Source organism: Electrona antarctica, assembly GCF_951216825.1.
Source record: "Electrona antarctica genome assembly, chromosome: 6".
Classification (NCBI taxonomy): Eukaryota; Metazoa; Chordata; class Actinopteri; order Myctophiformes; family Myctophidae; genus Electrona; species Electrona antarctica.
Genome location: NC_136811.1, coordinates 14,206,630 through 14,228,890, shown reverse-complemented (window position 1 = coordinate 14,228,890; position 22,261 = coordinate 14,206,630). Strand labels below are relative to the sequence as shown.

Here is a 22,261-nt window from a genome sequence, read left to right as displayed (position 1 = left end):
ATGGAAATATAAATTGCATAAGCTATCTAGAGACATATATTTCCTTTTTATCCACATATACAGTATGCACATATATGAACCTGAATATGGCATAATATATGCAGCATAGGCTATATGCTGCATTACTTGCCATATATTGGCATTATGTTAATATATTTAAAATAAAACCATGACACCAACATAAGACATTTCATGTCACGCACTCCCTAGAAGGCGCTCGCGCACCACAAGGGGTGCACTCCCTAGAAGGCGCTCGCGCACCACAAGGGGTGCACTCCCTAGAAGGCGCTCGCGCACCACAAGGGGTGCACTCCCTAGAGGGCGCTCGCGCACCACAAGGGGTGCACTCCCTAGAAGGCGCTCGCGCACCACAAGGGGTGCACGCACCACAGTTTGGTTACCACTGACCTAGAGTGTAGAGATGCACTATGCAGTCATACATGTACCAGCATGCTCCGAATAAATTGTTCCTCAACTTTAATCCCCCCCCCAAGGCCTGGACTGTGACATAGACATCCAGAAGAGCATCCAGATGGTACGGGAGCAGCGTTCTGGCATGGTGCAGACAGAGGCCCAGTACAAGTTCATCTACCTGGCTGTGTCAGAGTATATCGATGCCGTGAAGACTCAGACCAGTGCATCTATGGTGAGCATGTGGGGAGAGCGCAGAACAGGGACAACTTATCTTTTTACGATCTATCCTTTGAAAAGCAGACGTTATTCAATAACATTAAAATGAAGGTCTGAAAAAACTGTTTTAATAATTACCGAATAGAATAATTGTATTTTTATTTTTATGGATAGCACCTTTTAGCTAAAATATGCATTTATGTCAGGGAAATAAGCTGTGATCGTGCACAAAACAAAAAAGTACAATGAGTCACATTGCTGTATTTGCAGTTATTTTTTAATGTTGGAGATCAACAGCTAAATCTAAGCTTGCTATGCTTACTTTGTTCGGTTGCATTTACCGTCAAGGTTAAACGTAAATGTAATGTTTTTTAAAAGAAAAATATCTTCAGGATTATATTATGATATTCTGTAAATGTCAATAGGCCTTTGAACCTATTGCTGTTGCTTTCAAGATATGGGCTAGCCGCCCCCTACCCCATGATATGGTATTATCTAAAGTGGACGATGTGAACGTTGACACGAAAGCAAAAATAGAAAGTCTCACCTAGCCAAATGACCTCATTCTGTAAATTAGTCATTCTATACCCACCCTGTCTCAGACTGTCTATTATGTGTGATTTTGTTTCTCCCCCCAGGAAACGGAGACAGAATATGGGAACCTACAACTTAAACACCCGCCAGTAACCAGGAAAGTGTCAAAGTGAGTAAGGTTAAAGGGTCTGTATTGTCTGTCTCTGTCTCTGTCTGTCTGTCTGTCTGTCTGTCTGTCTGTCTGTCTGTCTGTCTGTCTGTCTGTCTGTCTGTCTGTCTGTCTGTCTGTCTGTCTGCCTGCCTGTCTGTCTGCCTGCCTGCCTGTCTGTCTGTCTGTCTATCTGCCTGTCCGTCTGCCTGTCTGTCTGAACAGATGTACTCACACATGAACGGAAAATGAGAACATTTCTATTCTGGTTAGGCTTCGTACACACATAAAGAACAACTGTGCTGTGCTCTGCCTGTGTTTCATGGCCGCCCCAATGCTTTTCCAATGGAAGTCACGTGGTTTGACCAAACACTTGTGTTTGATTGCCCCCCCTCCCCCCAACACACACAACTGTTTGGTCAAACCATGTGACTTCCATTGGAAAAGCATTGAGGCGGCCATGAAACACGGACAGCACAGAGCATGTTCGTCTGATATGTGTGTACGAAGCCTTAGAATTTGTCTTACAGGGCGCCCGCTGGCCAAGTGGTCCAGGCGCATGCCACATATAGGCTTTGGCCTGACAGCATGTCGCGTGTTCGAGTCCCGTTCATGACGACCTTTGCTGCATGTCTCTCCCCTTCTCTCTCTCCCTCTTTCCTGTCTATCTTCACTTGATACTATCAATAAAGGCAGAAAAGCAAAAAAAAAATCCTCACAAGTATAGAAGAGCAACATTATCTGTGTATGTTTATCAAGTAAGTGTCAAGTATCAACAGACACAAGTATGTGTCCGTTGAACTTCCCTAAAACGTTCCCATGTCCTCTCTAAAGTGAATTCCCACACTGGTTCAAAGTCCTCTGAGTCACTGTCCTCATCCAGAGATCAGCACTTTTAGAGGTTGCACAACATTGTACATAGAAAGACATGCAGAGTTGTGGTTGTGGTTCCCAGTCTGAGAACAAGCTCTCCTGCTGTTCTCTATTGCAGTGACTCTCAACTTTTTCTCTGGGCCACAAACCCCCATTTCAGAATCAACTTTATTGATCACAGCTTTACATGTGTGAAGAAGTGGGTGAAATTTGTTTTCGTGCCAGCTCTATAAGTTTTGTTGCTTTGAGAAAGGAGAAAAGAAAGGAAGAGGGGGTAGGCAGGCAGTGATAGCAAGGGGGGGAAAAGAGTAAAGAAAAACACGTTAAGGAGAAGCAAAGGTCCAGTTGGTTTTAACTATCAATGATTTACCTCGAGGTAAATCAGGTAAATTGAATTGAACATGCATGAATGGAAGAATAGATCTATTCTTCCATTCATGCACGTTCAATTCAATTCAATTCAAACTTTACTAGCAGACTCAGGTCCATAGAGAATCATACAAGGGGTAAACATACAAGAAATACGACAGGCAATAAAATCATAAAATAATGTAAAATGAATACATAACTTAACCCACAGGCAGAACATACAGGCACTTTAGCCAGTGCACCCTTAATCTTGATACAGTGAACAGCTCACAGAGGGTCTTGAGAGTGGTGCCACAATCATACTGTTTGTCGATACATCCAGCCTTTGCATAAACTTAAACATTACATTTCTCAGTGCTTTAAAGGTCCTCAGTCCAGCAGTGACAAACATGTGACTAGCACTTAGTCAGATTATCAGAGAGCTCTGCCTATCGATATGTCTGTTGATACAGTATCTAAGTTCAATGTAGGGGCTTGAACTGTGTGGAAAGTCGGAAACTATGCAGATTTTCTTTTTATATCTATATTCTTTTGGGGGGCTTTTTCTGTCTTTATTGATAGATTGAAAGTAGGTTGACAGGAAATGGGGGGGGGGGGGGGGTGACACGTACTGTAGCAAAGGTCGTCGAGATCGGGACTCGAACCCACAATACGCTGTCAGGCCAGCCTAGGTCCCAGGCCATGCGGAAATCCAAAATCAAACTGCATTGAAAAACCAATACAAAGCTTTTCGGTCCCTCATATAGAGGGTATGCCCGTAACATCATCATCAAACCCGGAAGTTATGCAGGAATGCCCACTGGCGACAAACTACTTTCTGGCATTGACAACCCATGCATCCAAACAGAAAAGTCCTATCTGATTGCATTAAACAACGTTAAACAATGTTAAACTCACTTTGCATGTTGCTTTGCCACTCGATTTGCCATTCGACGTGCCATTCACTTTAAGCATGCGCTACCCTCTAGGCTCTATTGGGACGGCATCAGGGTTGGTTTTCAAAGCAGTGGGTGTAGGTTTGTCAGTGTCCGTTCTTGCCGCTGTTCTAGCTTGGATTTAGATGTCACCAGAAGTTTGGGAAATACTAGTCCACTAAATTCCATTTAGACCCCATTGTTTGCCACATGTCGTCACGGGGGGCATGAATAAGACAAACATAAAAAGTCCATAGACTTGGCTGCCACATGTCGTCATGGGGGGCATGAAAAAGACAAATATACAGTCCATAAACTTAGCTGCCATGACTCCAGACGTTGGAGAAGCTAGCGTCCCTCAAAAACAGACATACACTCAGACAGTCAATAAATGCAATAAGCTCTTCTAGCCTATTTCTACTCCATGATTGTCAGTGGTCTTTGGAACTAAAGGTCCGGTTTTGTAGCATCATGATACCTCGCATGTCCCTCTTCTGTCTGTCGACATTCCTCTGTGAGCAGAATAAAGGGGGGTGTTTGTGTGGAATGGAAAGGCAAATGTGGGTTAGGGCGGGCTCTGCTATATGCAGTTGACTGGGATAGAATAAACCAATTAGGAAATACATAAGAGACACACACTGTTGATGTGTTCAATCAACTCCCTTTCACTCACTTGTCTGTTAATTAACCTCTCTTATACCCCAGGCCCAGACTGAGGCAGAGATTTATTACAAGCACAACTGTGTCTAGTCAATCTGTCTGGGCCTATAATAGGCATATAATATATGAACCATAATTTACAGACCCTAACTCCATTATGTGTGTCTAATACCATAACTGGGATCACATCAAACAAACGCATGAAAGACACACACGCACACACACACACACACACACACACACACACACACACACACACACACACACACACACACACACACACACACACACACACACACACAGAGGCCCCTTTTCCAACGGTTCAGTTCTTTTTGGTTCTTAGTCCATGAGCCAGAGCTCCAAAATTGTAACGTTAATTATGAATTGAGTGTGCAAAACCATACCTATATTAAATTGTTATCACCATGAAACTTGCCCAGTTGATTACTTACACAAAGACAATGATGTATTGTATTACAAATATTAAAAATTAAAATATGCAAATTAGGCATTATATAGGAAAATATGCAAAAGAAAAAATGAAAGGGCTACTACTGTGGAAGGGTTATCATATATTAATTTACTTATATTGATCCTATAAACAATTTAATATAGGTATGGTTTTGCCCACTCAATTCATATTAACGTTCCCATTTTGGAGGTCTGGCTCATGGACTAAAAACTGGTTCTGAACTGAACCGGTTCCCAACCGGTGGAAAAGGGGTCACAGAGTTATACAAATATAGGGAAATGATTGGTTGAAACTAAGTGACTTGTTGGATATCAATGCATTTTCTTTGTTATTTGTTTCTAGAAACACAAACAAGGACGATCTGTATGAGAATGTGTCCAAGCAAAAGAAAGACGTGAAGAAGCAGAAATCAGAGGAGAAGAAAAGTGGTTCAGTGAGGAAGAGATAGGAGCGGAGAGAGGCGGAAATTACTTTTTACAGAGATTTAACATTATATTATTATTATGTGTATGTATGTAATGTCTGTTGCTTTAAAGATTGTGTATGCCTTTTAAGAGACTTTGCACATAATGGAATTAAGTTTTAAGAAAGGAGAAAATCATATAATCATGTGACAACAACCTATTGAGACTGTTTGGACTGAAGGCAAAGTGCAACTGTGATGTATACATGATGAAAATAAAAAGATTATGTTTTTGGGAAAAAGTTATTGTCTCTTTTATTTTATTTGATATAGCTCAATGAAGAACTGTCACACTAGAAACTGTAAATATTATATTTGAGGTGTTCAGGGGTCAATAATATATCCATATACAGACAAATAAATGTGTCACTCAGTGGAAAGACTTGCATAACTATATTCTTATTTTGATAATAAATGTCCAGGTTTCCTAATCAGAATATATACTATGACACTGATATGACACCGGGTTTCAAACATTTTATTTATTTAATAAAGTTAACCGTAGGTAATAAGTAACACTATACGTGTAAATAAATGTGTACAAAAATGTCCACCACAAGTCGGCATGGCGATGATGAACCCTGGATCATAACATGTGTTTAATACTTTTAGAATGTAAGTGTGGGATGATGGGATCTGGAAACTAAAGAATGTCGAGCACAACGAAAGATGAACCAACTTCACCCCGCCCCCTTTCTTTTTTCAGAGAGAGAGAGAGAACGAATAGCTACATGCCTACATGGATTATTGAGCCGGCTTGCAGTTGCACAAACCCATGTGGGAGTCGCCAGGGCAGGGTTAAATAGAATTAATTTGCTTTGCATTTTAAAGCGGATCAGACCAGCACACTATTGCACACTGGGTTTTGCAACAAATCTTATGATTCTGCTGGGAAAGTGACGCTGTGCTGTGGACGCTATAATCCTGCTCACAAATCGCAACAGTTGTTCACGTCTCGTCTCCCATCACCATCAATCCGGGGTACAGACTGTCCAACAGTTGCATAAAGTCAGGTTTTATATCAAACAATGCTATTGGTCATCCTTGGAATACAGACCACCCGGTGTTGAGATTTGAGAAAGACAAAGAAAAGCAGTAACATCAGGACTTTCGTTTCGCGTTCTCGCTCCTAACAAAAGAAAAGGTGCTAAAATGTCTAAACCCAATTATTCGGGAACGTTTCACATGGTTTCCCAGGATAATATGGACGGCTACCTCGGAGCTTTGGGTAAGAATACTGCTTGTTAGTCTATTTGCATCGCCTGCATATTAATTACCACCATGGTCTGTTTTCAATTACCTTTCATGTAGCCTAATAAGACCTTATGAGAAGCAGCAGCACTGTGACTATAGCCTTTATCAGCAGTCTTAATTAAGCTACATAATATTTCCTTATATCCTATCATATTGCTTTTAGCCTACGGTTATTGATGTATCCATGTGTGCAATCTTCATTTGTAATGTTGTCACATCTGCATAATGGCTTGTCTCCTGGCAACTTAGCCTTTACATGACCCCAACAAACGGACACGTTTGAGACATGAGCACACCAGGGTGTGCTGCTTCTGCATTGTGTTTGATCCTGCATGGATTTCTCCTGGGCTTAAATTGGTATCAAAGTCCCGAGAACACAGGAACTTCTACTTACTATATTAAAAACTTTTTGGGGGAGGGGTTGGGGCAGCGCATGCAATCATACAGACTTATAGAGATGTTGATTTAAATAATGAATGGTTATTAAAGATGGGTATTACATACATTGCTTCAGTCATTTAACAATGCTAGTAAAGCAAGCCTGATAAAACCCCTGCTTGGGGAGCCCACCCCCCAAACAAATCTCCTGGATTCTCACAGTCCAATTTTGGCAGCCCTGCTGTGTGTATGTATGTACTGTGTGTGTGTGTGTGTGTGTGTCCTTTGCTAAGTGTTCTGAATTCTGATTGTCTCTCCACCTTCCTCTACCTTTTTGTTAGATATTAATTATGCTTTGAGGAAAATCGTGTGCTTGCTGAGGCCTACTAAGGAGATTACACATGATGTCGCCTCGGGTGCGATGAAGATCCGCACCCTCACCACCTTCAAGAACTTCCTCATGGACTTCACCCTGGGCCAGGAATTTACTGAAGACCTCGGCCCTGTGGATGGACGGAAGTGCCAAGTACGTGTGTTTGGATGCATGACTGACTGCAATTTTAAATGTGATTTTTCTCCTTCTCTTGAAAGTGTACATTGGTTGGATGTTTTTTTATAAATTAGCCCACTTGTCTTACAAGTTTTCCCTATTTGGATCGGTGCCATGTCTCTTCCCAGCAGTGGCATGCCTGGGCAATGGAACCTTACTTATTTAGTTACATTACCACGGCACGCACACACACACATTCAGTTGTAAACATCCACTGTGGCTTGTTTGAAGATTTTAGCAGAGTGAAGTGCGTGTGCGTGTGCTAGCCCCCCATTCAGTAGAGTGCGTGTCAGATAGGAACAGAAAAATGTGTGTAAAATTTGACAATAAAGCAGGTTCTCCAGTCTCTGTTACTACCCATCACCGTGTGTCAGTAGGAAGATGAACGCCGGCAGCTTGTGTGTGTGTTTACGTGCGCGTGTACTCGGATGTGGACTAAGTACTATTTTACATGGCCAATGGAACATTAACACATCGCTTCTCTCTGTGTCCAGACAACAGTGGACTGGGACGGGGACAAACTGCTGTGTGTACAGAGAGGAGAGAAGGAGGGACGAGGCTGGACACATTGGCTGGAGGGCAACACGCTGCATTTGGTAAGGAAAGACCAAACACCCACTTGATTGCAGTGTATGGATTTATATATTAACAAACAGTCCATTAGTCTCAACGTTTCTGACACTGTTTAAAAAATTAATCAAGTAAGTGCTCAACATTCTCAATCTTTTCAACTTCTCATGCTTCCCTTTGGTCAGAAGCACCCTAACATCACCTAACATCAACATTTTATTTTAAGTTGTCATGGTTATGAAACAAGAATGTGTTATAGTGGTTATCACTGTTACAGCAAGAAGGTCCTGTGTTTGAATCGGGCTGGGGGCCGACTCTGGCTTTACTTTTTATTATAGTTATTTATGATTTGGGTTGGAATCTCATGCTTTATGTAGCTAGTAGAGTGTAGCCACAATAAACTGAAAGCAGACGGAAAGCTACAGAAACAGGAGATAGGCTCCTGCCCTATGAGCCTCATGGCTCGGCAAGACTTACTTACAGTGAGGTGAGACATAACGATTCAAACAAGGGTTCTTTCGACTCACAAGGAGCATTAGATCGGTGCGCCCTGGCGAACGCCTTTCTGTGTGGAGTTTGCATGTTCTCCCCTTCTTCATGGGGGTTTCCTCGTACCCAAAGACATGCATGTTAGGTACATAATGCTTCTAATGCACTTGACACTGTAGAATGGCTGCCCACTGCTCCTAATTGGTTAGGATGATTTAAACTAATGGTAGTATTAGTACAAAGTTTGTGTGGGTTGTGTAAACATTTTCCTGGCCAAAAATACCATTTAACATAACTTTAAAAAAATAATTAAAAGTGTTTTAATTGTTAGTAAGAGGCAGTGATGCACATTTTTCAACAATGTTCTCCTCCTCAAACAATGAGCAGTGCTCAGGTGCACAAAGGACTTATTGTTTATGGCAAATTGGTGGTGGTGGTGCTGGGGGTGTATTGAGACTGAGCTGAACCAGATGGAACCAGGAAAGGAAGAACCAACGGGGGGTGGTTAAAATAATAGACATGATGTGCAGGACTATGCAAATCAGTTTGGGTAAGGAAGTTATTCTTTGCCCAACTTTGTCAGGGTCTTATCTGCTTGTATGTGTGTGTAGAACACTCTGGGCTTCTGTTCTGTTCGACTTCTGGCTAGACACTCTTTCAGGAGCTGTGTGTTTAGTGCACATAAGAGTTTTACCAATCCAACGGGGCAAATATGATGTGTTTTAGACTGCTCCATTAACTGGGCTTTTTACTCACCAACACTGATTAATTTAACAATTTACAATTTAGGCATTTGGCAGACGCTCTTAATCCAGAGCGATTTACAGTAAGCAAGAACAAAAACATGATAATACATCATTAACATTTCAAACAATCAGGATTGTTCCACTCAACAGCTCTTGCAAATTTCTTCTCTGCTAATACCTTCAATCACGCAATGCGTTGTTGACCATGTGTTGTTCAAATCCAAAGGGGAATTTGGAATGCCAGTGAGGATCAGGCATTAAAGGGTGGATTTTAGTTTCACAAGCAGGGAGTTGGGGAAAAAAAGGAGGTGATGAGTAGGGGGTGTAAGAGGCGACCAAGACTGCAGGGTCAAGGTTCAGGGAGAAGAAGTGTGAGCCAAAGGGGGGAAAGAAGAGGGGTTTGTGTTTTGGACACATTCCCAGGCTTCATTTAATTCAGGGGTGCCCACACTTTCTTGACTTGAGAGCTACTTTCAAAATGACCACCAGCTCAACAAGATCTACCCACTAAAACATATTATCCCATTGCTGGGAAAAAAATACAAAAATGTACGTAGGCTAAAGGGGAAAATGGAATTGGTAGATTATTTTTTTACTTTATAATGCTAATGATGGTTGTGCTGTGCGTAACACTCCTGAAAACAAAGTATTGCATTGTGGGTTTGAGCTGACAGGCCCTTTTTGATGTCAATCAATCAAGTCACCTTAATTCAAGTGGCAGATGCCATTGTTCATATATATATTATATTAGGTGCATGTCATGTGGTCTACGTCTATCTGCACAGCCTTTGTGATCTACTGGTAGATCGGGATCTACCTGTTGGGCACACCTGATTTAATTATTCTTTGATGTGTCATCAGAGGCAGGCGGGCCGTGCGGGGCGTCACCAAGGGCGGGTCTCTGTCTAGCCTCGGACGTAGAAAGAAATCACGCATTCAACAGTCTGATCTATGCTCTTTCTCCATTTTCTCCCTCACTCCTTCCTGTCATCCCTTTCTTTCTCTTCCTCAACTGCCCTCTCCATGACACCCCCCCCCCCCCACTCCCTCTGCAGGAGATGCGAGTTGGAGATGCGGTTGCTAAGCAAGTCTTCAAGAAGGCTGAATGAAGTCATTGGAATGGGGATATGCTAAATACCTTAAGCTCCTAATTCTTCATAGAATAATAGAGGCTGTAGTTTTTTTTGTTTTATTCTTATAATAGTATATGTTTTGAGTAATTGCTCAAATGAAAGAATTGAAATCGATGGATAGAAAGGCTTTTACATCTAAAAGTCTAAAATTAACATTTTAGTGTGCATTTTACAATGCAAAGTACATGTGCTGTAAAAGTTTAGTCTGTATGATAAAAGAAAATGGAGGACAAAAACCCTTGGAATTTTTCAACATCTCAACAACATTTTCTTCTCGTGAGCTTATTCAAATATGACAGTTCCAAGACCCACATTGTTTATGTCCTTATTCAAATATTTTACTTGCAAGGAAGGACTGTTTGGTACGGTCCCTGGCCATGTCCTGTGCATGCATTTACTGTACCGTGCATTGCGTTGGAGAAATTGGTACAGAGCCGAGTAAACAACTGTAAACATTCCCTACAGACTTCCTCATATTTCACATCATAGTTGACTGTGTTGCAAAATCATTAATCTGTTGTGCTCAAGTTGCGTGATTAAATGCATCATATGCTCCAAACTGTCATTTCCTGGATAATCGATTTCCCCATTTCTGGGTTCAATTATGATCAACACAGATCAAATGAGTTTGTGTGAAGGGTTCTAAGGGAAAATACGGGTGCCCTAGAGCTGTGGCCCCCGACCCAAATGGTATTGCCAAGGCTCAATGGTGTGCCTTGTATTTTGTGACCACAAAATACAGCCAAGTGCAGCTGCCAAGTACTGCTGCTTTTCCAGTAGCACTTGGCACCTGCCCACAGTGCCAAAACTATTGGCACTGCTGTACTTAATTGCTGTACTTAACTGACAGTCAACTGGCCTGACCTGAACCTCACAGACAATCTGTTTTATTGTCAAGAATCAAACACAGGACCTTCTTGCTGTAACAGTGATAACCACTATATAAGCCAAATGCCAGAATCATCAATATTTAAACAAAAAAAGGTTTTAAATATTTCACTTTATGCGCAACTTATCTAGAATATATAAAAGTTTCACTTTTTGAATTATATTATGGAAGAAAATGAACTTTTCCACGATATTGTAATTTATTGCGAAGCACCTGTGTAGTGTGTATTTGAATCACTTTTCAACCTGGCATCCATAGTTGGTCATTAAATGTGAAAACTAACTATTTTTCTTTTACAAATTAAGTACAAAAATAGCGAAATTGTGCTTCGAAATGCATTTTGAGCTTGTAGATTTGCTGTTTTCACTGAATACAATTGCCTTGTTATTTTGACTGTCTCATTGTTGTGCCTTGGACACAAAAGGTTTGAAAACCACTGAGCTACAGTCTTCTTGCTCCTTGATTTCTGACCCACCTAAACTATGTTGCGCTGATTGACAGTAATGTCCATGTGTAAGCTTTATGTTCCACTGGCTGGATTCTGTTTGGAAACTCGACCAAAACACCCCTTTGTACTGTCCATCACTGGCATCTTCATCAATCCCAAGTCAGAGCTTAACAGGCACTTCAGCAATATGTAGGGTATTGTCATATTTCGGCAGGGAAAGGGATTCCTTGTAATGTCTTAAATAACATTGCTTGACATTCCCTGTTGGGGTGAATTTAGAACCCGCTAGCAGCCCCTAGAGGCTGAGCTGTGATTTACATGAAATGTTGGCCGTTTAAAGGGATATTTCACTTCCAAAAATCATGGTCATTTTATCGTCTACTCTGGCTTATGTGAACATGCCAGACAGTTTTTATGTTGCTTGATTCAGTATTTAGATATTGGATATTAATTTTAGCTGCCCCACCCTATACAAACCCATTATAACTTCAAACTCCATTTTAACCATGATAGATGCATCGAAAACACCCATCTTTTTTTTTCTTCTGTTGACTGATATTGTCCTAATACGTGAGGTGTCCGTGTTTTTTCATTTACTGTTTTCATTTATTTTTAATAATTATTTTCTGTATTTTTGTCTCCTCCGGGCTCCTCCTGGAGGAGCTTCTTTTCTTATTAATTTTCATATAATTATGAAAAATAAATGAACAGTAAATGAATTAGAAGGACAATATCAGTCAACAGAAAAAAGGTTCAGTGTTTTCGATGAATCTATCATGGTTAAAATGGCGTTTTAAGTCATGGATTTGTATAGGGAGCGGCTGCTAAAATGAATATCTAAATACTGAAGTAACTTAACTGTCTGGGGCGTTCACATAAGCCTGAGTAGACGATGAAATGACAACGTTTTCTTGAAAGTGAAATATCCCTTTAGTATATCACAAGTGAGGGGAGGACGGAGAAGGAGATCAGCCGGAGAATCTGAGCCACAGGGGTGGTATTGCAGTCGCTCTACCGCACTGTTGTGACGAAAAGAGAGCTGAGCCAGAAGGCAAAGCTCTGTCTACCGAGCAATCTTTGTTCCTACTCTCACCTATGGTCATGAAGTGTGGGTCATGACCGAAAGAATAAGGTCGCGAATACAAGCGGCCGAAATGAGTTTTCTTCGACGGGTTGCTGGAATCTCCCTTAGAGATAGGGTGAGAAGTTCAATCACGCAAGAGAGACTCGGAGTAGAGTCGCTGCTTCTTCACCTGGAAAGGAGCCAGCCTAGGGGGTTCGGGCATCTGGTTAGGATGCCTCTCGAGCCTCTCCCTAGGGAGGTCCTTGAGGCACGTCCCACTGGCAGACCAAGGAAGAGATGGAGGCATTACATCGACTCACTGGCCTTGGTATGCCTCGTTATCCCCCAGGACGAAGTTACTAATGTTACTCAAAATAACTTTCCTTAGAGCAGGGATAAAATAATATAGGTTATTTAATACTCATTAAATAACATCATTTAGTAAAATGTGGTAGGCAAATTACTTTACTTTACTGTCAGCAAACTTTGAAAGCAGATGTCACTTATGTTTATTAAATTATTATATTACATTTCAACAATTGTATTTTTTACAGACACTGTTGAGTCTTACACATATACAGCACTGGTTCATGACATGATCGATAAGGGATCAAACGTTAACATCAAAGCCAAAAACATACAGTAGAAATACAGAATGAGTAGATGAAAATCAACGTAAATCTTGCACGAGGTGAGTGGCCCTCCCACACATTGTCCTGCAAAATCTCAAACTTTATTGCTTGACATTTTGGTGAATAGATCCTTCAAGAGTGACTCCTTTTTAGAGGGGTTTGCCATTGTGGCACTTTGTAGAAAAGTTGCTTGACTACAGAGAAAAATGAGTCAGTCAGCTCTACATGTTGTCAGTCCAGACACAAAGCACTTTCCTTACTGCACATGATGAATCATACAGCTTCCTGCTTTACAAAGGAGTCAAGGACTTCAACTGAGGTAAAATAGTGAGTGAATATACATACATATATCACTAAATACACTACAAAAACTTTCGTAGGAGTCTAGAGGTGATGACATTGTTCTTCAAAGCTGAGTGAGTTAGTATTTGATGTATGCATCATTATGATGTACATCTGTAAAATGCATTTCTACTTCTGAGGCATTTCTGTGCAGAAATGGCTGTGGCCAGCCACATATACCTGTATGGTGCCTCCATGTGTACAAAGTATATAAATAAAAACTAAATAAGCGGTCCATTATGTTCCACCCCACTCGTCCTCCTGTGGCTCTGAAGGCATCCAGAGGGAGTTGCTCGTGTATAAATTTCTCTCATTTCTATTGATGTCAATGGATGGGACGTAAAGGTCTGACGTTATCAGCGGCGTTTTGACGAGGCCATTCTCAACGTCTAGCCTGCAGGGGTTGACCACGGTTTCACCTGTGGAGGACCAGAAAATCAATAATGAAATCAGTGCTTCGGGCCTCCTACTTTCAGGATCTTCGGTTTCAGTGGCTCATAATAATGAAATAGTCCCAAGATTAAATCATTCATTGCAGTTTGCAAGAGCTTTATCTAAATGGCTACACTCAGTAATATTTATCATGACCATCCCTCACATTAATGTTACTATTATAATCACAAAGTGCATTGTGAGTGACATGATGAATTACGAATGGAATAGAGTGAAAGCTTGTATTCACCATATAGACAAAGCCCCACTAGCAGATGCTAGAGGCTGTACTATTTTGATTGATTGAATACTGAAAAAGTATGCTATAATAAAAGGATAACCCAAATAAGGGGGCGTGTTTCCATTAAGGTCCTGCGTATTAAATTTATCGAGACAAATTATATACTACTCACTGTAATGTGCAAAAACATATTTGCGAGTAGTAATGAGAAAGAAAGATGTGTAGTAAAACGGGGGTGAATCAGTATAGGGCTGTTTTGTGTGCAAAGTTGACATTTTAGCCTGAGGGTGGTGCTAGAGGATAGGGCTGAGTGAGCCTGCCTGGACTAGAAATTGCAATAGTAATCGTTCAAGGTTTTATTTATGATCCTTAATGTCATCCAAATACCATATTCATTATTATATACATTTTGGATCGTGATAAATTCAGGGGTTGAGCGTTGGGGTACCCTTGAAAACCATGCAATATAAGGCAAAAAAAAATCTAATTTGAATTATGCTTTAAGTAGCATTTGTCGTCAAACGTTTGACAACGTCTGATGTCAAACTAGGGGTTATTAATGATTCTGAATCAATTGCAAGCATTAGTTTTGCACGAAAAACACTTGTGAAGACGGCCATAGCCGTCTTCACAAAATGTGATGAGGTCATCACATTTGGGCAAGTCACACCAGCTTGTTGCACTCTCGAGCACTGCATGGGTCACGTGACTGCGCTGTATTCTGCCCCCTCTTTGGCAGCACTCTCTCTACACATCTCTGGGTGTGCCATAGGTATGGGGGCCCCTCTGCATTCATTATACCAGTGGTTCCCAAAGTGGGGTCCGGGGACCCCCAGGGGTCGTTAATGGAGTTCCAGGTCCCCAGCTAAATGATAGTTTGGAACCAAATGGACCCTTATGGGTCTGTAACTCAGAGAGTGTACAAATGGAACCACATGGACCATAACAGGTCAATTTGGGTCCATTTGTACACTCTCAGAGTTAAATTAACATTGATTTTACAATATAAATTGGGGGTCCCAGAGATAGAAATGCCATTAAATGGGGTCCGTAGACTAATTCATGTCAAACTGGGGGTCACTGGGTTGAAAGTCACTGCTAGAGCCGTAAAAATCTTCTCTTATGGGGGTCCCTGTCATATATTTTCAAATGGGGGTCCGCGGGCTAATTAGTGTCAATTTGGGGGTCCTTGACCTGAAAAAGTTTGGGAACCACTGCTTTATACACTACATCATCAAATCACAAGGCCATGAAACTTCATTTATTTGCTCTCTCACTCAATATCTGACAGGGTACAATTTGGTATGAAAGGTCAAAGTCAAGTAGGACAAAATGTATTAATTGTAGAAGGATGAGATCGATCGCATTTGAAAGCTTTTACTTAAGTCGATTCACTTGCTGCATTGTTTCCTAGATGACGTAAAGATGCTGCTTGTCTCCCTGTTAATAGTATTACCTGAGTCATAGAGCGGCGGCTCACAGGACTTCACGTCACAGCTATCTTGACAGAGGCCGATCCATTCTGTGGCAGGTAAGGCCAGTTCCACTGGGTAGACATGAGCTACAGGCACCGGTTGCACTGGAACACTGCGGATGTCTGTCAGACACAAAAGACACCATGCAGACTGGGTGAAAAACAGGATATTGTACACAAAGTGGACAGCCTTCCACTCTGTGTAATCGTCCTTGATCTTCTCGTGTGTGTAGAGGTTAGAGGCAGTGTGCTGTAACTGGTTTTAATCAGTTTCAGTTTTAATTTCATTAATCAATTTGCATTCATTATTATTAATAATTGTAGAGTAGAATCTAGTAATCTACTGTACAATTATACATACTGTATATGTGATTTTTGTATTTTCTCCATTTTAGTATTTTCTCTATAAAATATGCAAGTTAATGATGTGTTTACAGTGCAGGGTGAGCTTTGTTCCAATTTATTCTGATCGGCTGAGCTGTATCAAAGGTACGAGACAAAGTATTGGCTTTTCTGACGTCATAATTTCGGTCGGGGTTTGGAATATTGGATGAAGGTTTTGATGCTTAGCTAGCCGAGAGTAATGATCGCCTCATTCATTCAACTGATAAACCGTCTCTGTCAGCAGCAAGGAATTATCTTTCCCATGTCCCCGAATGAACCTCATACTGTCTGTCTCTCTGCTGTCTTATTGTCTGTCTCCCTTGAACTGTCTCCCTCTCAGCTGTACTGTCTGTCTCTCCTACACTGTCTCCCTCTCAGCTGTACTGTCTGTCTCTCCTACACTGTCTCCATCTCAGCTGTACTGTCTGTCTGTCTCCCCTGAACTGTCTCCCTCTCAGCTCTACTGTCTGTCTCCCCTGAACTGTCTCCATCTCAGCTGTCCTACTGTTTCTCTCCTACACTGTCTCCATCTCAGCTGTCCTACTGTTTCTCTCCTACACTGTCTCCATCTCAGCTGTCCTGCTGTTTCTCTCCTACACTGTCTCCATATCAGCTGTCCTACTGTCTGTCTCTCCTACACTGTCTCCCTCTCAGCTGTCCTACTGTCTGTCTACCCTACACTGTCTCCCTCTCAGCTGTACTGTCTGTCTCTCCTACACTACCTGTCTCTCAGCTGTTCTACTGTCTGTCTCTCCTACACTGTCTGTCTCTCAGCTTTGCCACTATCTGTTATTGAGATGGGGGAAAAAAAGAAATTCTAAAGTTAGATAAATAAAATAAAAATCAGTCAGCTGAATGTTTCTATAAAGAAGGGCATCAGATTGTTACTGGCCAAGTCTTTACTGTGTGCGTGTGGGTGTGCGTGTATGTGCGTGCTATGTCACAGTCAGTCTAGTGCAGACGTACATATGATAAGCAGTTTTCAGAACCAAGGTGCCTGCCACTGAACCATGACGTTCTCTTTGCCAAATGTCAATTCCAGTCCCAAAAATCTAGGCCATTCACCTGCAAATGTCGTCAAGCAGACGCATGTTTTCAACATTATGTCTGAGGTGGCAGCTTCTGATGAATGTCACTGTGTTACGTTGTCAAGAATACAGAAGTTCGTCAGACTGCAACAACAAGGATGTGGTTTCTCGATATCCTCTCGGTCTCTCACACTCAGCCAATGAAGCAGTCTGTCGTGTGACGTACTGTACGATTGTGTAATTTAACTCTTTGAGCTGCATAACATTGCATGGAACAATAGATATCTTTCTATGTTTGTTAAATGATGAAAGTTCGATTTTGAATGTAAGATATTTGAGCAGCGTAACATGATATTGTTTGGTAGGGTGAAGTTTGTGTCTTTTTTTATTTAACAGATAATTCTGAATACAGGACACTGTTTCAGCAGTGATGACCCGCACATTGCATTTCTTGTGGACTGATCAGTACATTTCTGAATGTAAGAAGTTATTGAAGGTAATTGTGTTCATGCCGGTTTAAGCAACGTTCTCCGAAACAAGGAAGTGCTGTAGACAGTACACGGTATAGATAAGATCATTTAAGCGGATATTACACACATCACCTTTCACATCACATGCAGCACTTTACTTATCAGTATCCTGTACCTGGCTGTAACTACACTGTGCGTGAACTGCACACCCCATTTAGTTGAAATAATTAGGGCAAAAACAAAGCCTGTAAGTTCCACTCTACATAACATGTTGCGTTGCTGTGGAGGACATGGTGGGAAGTCCCTTACCCTCAATTTCTGTGACTTCAAAGCACTGATCTGATTTTAACACCCTCAAACGCATAGTATACCATCAGTGCACGGGGATGCCTGAGACCTATAAATATTCACACATCTTCTATGGCGGCCTTTTGATATTTAGGGCTCCATTTTCGTCACCGCTAAACCCCTTATCCCTAAACGTCTTTGCCTTTTTTTTTTTTTTTTACTATTTTGCAAAACATTTTTGAATAGTTAAAATGGCCAGTCTACAAGCTCACAACGTGTCAATGTAGATTGGCTAGTTGAACTATTCAAACATGTTTTTCAAAATAGTAAAAAAAAAGGCAAAGAAGTTTAGGGATAAGGGGTTTAGCGGTGACGAAAATGGAGCCCTTACTGTGCAAGAAAGTAAACCACGTGCAACTCACAAGAGCCACAAAGACATCCAGTCTGCAACAGTTACTGTAAACACAATACCTGCTCTGAGTGATCTGCGCTTTGAGCGCCAACATATGATGGCAAGAAGAAGAATGAGGCAGGTCAATACTAGTCCTGACCATAGGCCTGCGGGCAACATCCATGAGCACTCTAAGAGAGAGAGAGAGAGAGAGAGAGAGAGAGAAAGAGAAAGAGAGTGAAAGAATGAGAATTTTCCACAATGAGTTGCATTTTGAATTTCTGAAACTCTTATCTTTCCCCACACCTGAGCAAGTTTCTATTGAGCCTGTAGGACTAATATCAGCTAGCTTTTCTAGATACTAATTCCACTATTTCGTCTTTATCAGGAGGAAACCTCATTTGTCCAAAACTCACTCGCTTGTGGTTTTGCTGCTTTTGATACTTTTAGTGTAGTGTTCCGTAGTGCTGCATGGAGAGCTCCTGTACAATGACAATAACGTTTTCTTGTATGTCTTACATGAACAAGACGTAATAAACGCATGTATGCAAGTGTATAGGCTGTATATGTGCATATTGTCATTAATGACCACTTCTCCCCGAAGTGGTCATTAACTTTTAGCTTGAAAAAGTCAATAAAGGTCTATGTCAAACTTAATCAATGAACCAAGATATATTGCATACCAAGACATACCGTTGCATTTAATTTCAAACAAGAATAATGTGACTGATTAAAAGTAAAGGTCAGAAATGACACATTATTCCTCTACTGAAATTATTTGATCAGATAATGTCTTAAGACAGCTGGCTCCATAATCACCAACAGAGAAACACTTGCCGAGATAGTCTTAAATGTTGACACTTACGAACTATGACGGACCCACACACGGTATCCGTTCTCTGGGTTCCAAGAGTTTCCACTTCCTTGCCTATGGCGTCACACCTGAAAAGGAAAATATAATCCGTGTTCAGTATAATTGTTTTTAAGGTTAGTGTTGCTCGGGGAGCAATACTAATACTCCCCTGTTTTTCCCTTTTTTACTTTCTTTAACTGTATGATGATTTCCTTTTTTTCATAGAAGTGTATATTTGTATGTCTTTAAATGTTCTGATGAATTGAAAATGGATGACCCTGATGCAAACAAGTCTTATAGTGCTTTTTCTGGTTTCATCCTCGTAGCAGTTTTTGTATTGACCTGTACTTCCGTTGAAATGTACCCAATAACATTCTACATACGGTGAATAAAACTTTTAAATCAATCAATTAATCAATCACTCAATCAATTATCTAATAGTTATTATAAGGTATAGCTTTTAGTTTGTACTGTAGCTTGCATTCAAGTAAATCTTTACACGTGACGTGTATCACTGAGGACCCATGGGAGTGAGTGGGAAGTCGTTAGATTGAATTGGCGGTTGTCCTGAAATATAAATCCGCAAATCTCTGCAGTCGATCTGTCCGTTTTACGCCCTGATGAACTCATAGTATTAGTGACGTGACGTCATAGATTGGCCTGCGCGTACAAGCTCTCTGACAACAGATCTTGTTGTTATGTCTAATAAATCAAATTCAATAGACTGTGTATGCAACACTCGAGGGTTTTCAATTTTAAGCGGAAGCGGCGACATAACATAACATAACATAACATCACATAACATAACATAACATAACATAACATAACATAACATAACATAACATAACATAACATAACATCACATCACATCACATAACATAACATAACATAACATAACATAACATAACATAACATAACATAACATAACATAACATAACATAACACTCCAGCCAATCAGATCACGCTGTGCTGGTGTGGTGGGGCTAAATAAGGCTCAGGTTAAGTTACTCATCTCATATGTGCTGGTGAGAGGAAAATAAAACCTCAATGACAGTAATAAACAGGACAGTATCAATGCAAACAGTTACTTATTCTAACTACGTGTAGGTGGAAGGGTGCATAACTTTAGTCCAACGTCCCAATAATCCGACATTACTAACACTAACCCCAAACCCTAACCATAACCACATACGGAAGGCATGGGGTCTTAACCGGGGTCTTGACCGCCAGGTCTTAACCGGGTTCTTAACCGGGGTCTTAAAGGACCACTTCACCACTTTTCAACCTATCTTCATATAATAGGTCCTCACTAATAATCATGAAAGAATTGTGCCATTTTTTTCCTACTCGGTCAGTCGGTCTGTGTCTCATAGGAGGGCTGTGGGCAGTTCAGAAACCGTCTTCCAGTGACATCATCAATGGGGAATACAAGCTAATAGAAACTGCAGGCTTTCTAGTCCTGAAAAGTTGCAATGCGAAAATGGAAGCCATCGTTCTCACGATAATGAAAATCTAAAAAAAATCTGCCTAATGATGATGTCACTGGAAGACGGTTTCTAAACTGCCCACAACCCTCCTATGAGACACAGACTGAGTAGAAAAAAATCGTGCCATTTTTTCATGATTATTAGTGAGGACCTATTATATGAAGATAGGTTGAAAAGTGGTGAAGTGGTCCTTTAAGGTGGTTGCACGCTGGAAGCGTTTTTCGGAAAACCGACGGGAAAACAAAAAAAACGCGCTCTGTGTGCAGGGACCTTTAACGGGGGTTTTAACCGTCCACATATGGTGTACTAACGTTTGCCCCTAGTATAGGGCCTAGGTGTAAATGGTTAGGTGTCAGTTCAATGTATACTGTACTGTAGCTTGGGATGATAAACTAAATAAAATTGGCCTGTAATCAATAGACTATAATGAGATGAATACATACAGTATGTGAAATAGGTATGTACTGTCTGTATCCATTTTGGGGGAAATTTGTTTTATTCATGTTTTTTTTCTTTTTTGGTGTATCAATGACTTGGTCTGCAAAAGGACAAATTATGATTTCAATAATTTTGTATAAATTCATATCCCTCTCATTTAGGAACAAAGCTCTTCCGAGTTAACCACTTAAACCCAGCTGCCCACGGTCTGCTATTATTTCCCTCTACACTAAGGGCTCCATTTTCGTCACCCTTATCCCTAAACTTCTTTGCCTTTTTTACTATTTTGAAAAACATTTTTGAATAGTTCAACTAGCCAATCTACATTGACACATTGTGAGCTTGTAGACTGGCCATTTTAACTATTCAAAAATGTTTTGCAAAATAGTAAAAAAAGACAAAGAAGTTTAGGGATAAGGGGTTTAGCGGTGACGAAAATGGAGCCCTAAATCTCTTTGTCGAAAATAGCAGATCTACAAGCTCACGATGCTAGGGTTCAAGTGGTGTTAACATTTCAAACAAGTAGTGGTGTATAGTAAAAGTTGAAACGTACTGTATACTCACTTGGTGTGTCTTTGACAAGGTGTGGAAGAATCTGACACGTTGCCGAAGGTCCCTTCTAGACACGGAGCACAGACTGTATCATTTGTCCGAGTGGCTGCCAGAAGGAAAAAGTGGCAACAGGCCATTTATTTACAGAAGACCACTTGTTTCCCAACCCTTTTGATCTCAAGAACCCACAGGTTGATTAGCATTTAGGCCACGGACCCCCATTGAAAATGAATTACTACCCAGCAAGCCAAATGACGTCATGATGACGTTATGATGACGTCCTCCGGTGACTCCGGTGACAGGACTAGGCCAGATCACAGCCCATATGGGGATGATCTTTACGTCATTTCCAGGACGTCTTCACCATTATTAAATAATATAGCTTATTCTGTGCCAGATCTGACTAGTTATGACTAGTTATAGACTGGCCACATGAACTCATCAGTAGACCATTACTTCAGCTTGAGAAACCTTAGAATTTTGGAGCATACTAACTATAATATTTTTGCTGTCGGGCAGAAACCTCATCTCGATTTTAACTTTTTGTTTTCTACATAGATCGTCACAATAAGGTATCAAAAGTAGCAGATCTGCAAGCTTGAGTCGAAACGCGGCGCGTGAAGCGGTGCGTGTTGAGCTTGTTGATCTTCTCTTTTTGCTACTTTT

The 22,261-nt window shown here is 40.9% G+C and overlaps 3 protein-coding genes across 10 annotated transcripts in view; 2 read left to right on the top strand and 1 right to left on the bottom strand.

Annotated features, from left to right (window-relative positions):
• Positions 1-5,299, top strand: part of ptpn6 (protein tyrosine phosphatase non-receptor type 6) — a 30,275-nt gene extending 24,976 nt beyond the window's left edge. For 7 of the 8 annotated variants that reach the window (XM_079504472.1, XM_079504476.1, XM_079504473.1 and 4 more), the window contains 3 exons: positions 495-646; positions 1,269-1,333; positions 4,943-5,299. In XM_079504472.1, coding sequence (XP_079360598.1) covers positions 495-646; positions 1,269-1,333; positions 4,943-5,048 — 323 coding nt within the window. In that variant the 3' untranslated portion in view covers positions 5,049-5,299. The remainder of the gene's footprint in view (positions 1-494; positions 647-1,268; positions 1,334-4,942) is intronic. The other variant, XM_079504479.1, reaches the window with a different exon arrangement.
• Positions 5,300-5,750: 451 nt separating this feature from the next.
• rbp5 (retinol binding protein 1a, cellular) lies at positions 5,751-10,748 on the top strand. Its single transcript, XM_079504679.1, has 4 exons — positions 5,751-6,291; positions 7,037-7,221; positions 7,740-7,841; positions 10,106-10,748. Exons 1-4 carry the CDS (start codon positions 6,216-6,218, stop codon positions 10,157-10,159), a joined length of 417 nt encoding a protein of 138 aa, XP_079360805.1. The 5' UTR covers positions 5,751-6,215; the 3' UTR covers positions 10,160-10,748.
• Positions 10,749-13,256: 2,508 nt separating this feature from the next.
• The window catches only part of LOC306924895 (tumor necrosis factor receptor superfamily member 5), a 12,067-nt gene continuing 3,062 nt past the window's right edge, over positions 13,257-22,261 (bottom strand). Inside the window, exons 4-8 of the mRNA XM_079503582.1 lie at positions 21,608-21,701; positions 19,131-19,207; positions 18,346-18,456; positions 15,687-15,827; positions 13,257-13,976 (exon numbers count right to left, since the gene is read on the bottom strand). Coding sequence (XP_079359708.1) covers positions 13,795-13,976; positions 15,687-15,827; positions 18,346-18,456; positions 19,131-19,207; positions 21,608-21,701 — 605 coding nt within the window. The 3' untranslated portion in view covers positions 13,257-13,794. The remainder of the gene's footprint in view (positions 13,977-15,686; positions 15,828-18,345; positions 18,457-19,130; positions 19,208-21,607; positions 21,702-22,261) is intronic.

Bases quoted from the DNA above. Each gene is read 5' to 3' on its own strand.
- rbp5 (XM_079504679.1), top strand. From the start codon at position 6,216: ATGTCTAAACCCAATTATTCGGGAACGTTTCACATGGTTTCCCAGGAT. The intron at 6,292-7,036 runs GTAAGAATACTG...CCTTTTTGTTAG, and splicing joins CGGCTACCTCGGAGCTTTGG to ATATTAATTATGCTTTGAGG. The intron at 7,842-10,105 runs GTAAGGAAAGAC...CTCCCTCTGCAG, and splicing joins AGGGCAACACGCTGCATTTG to GAGATGCGAGTTGGAGATGC.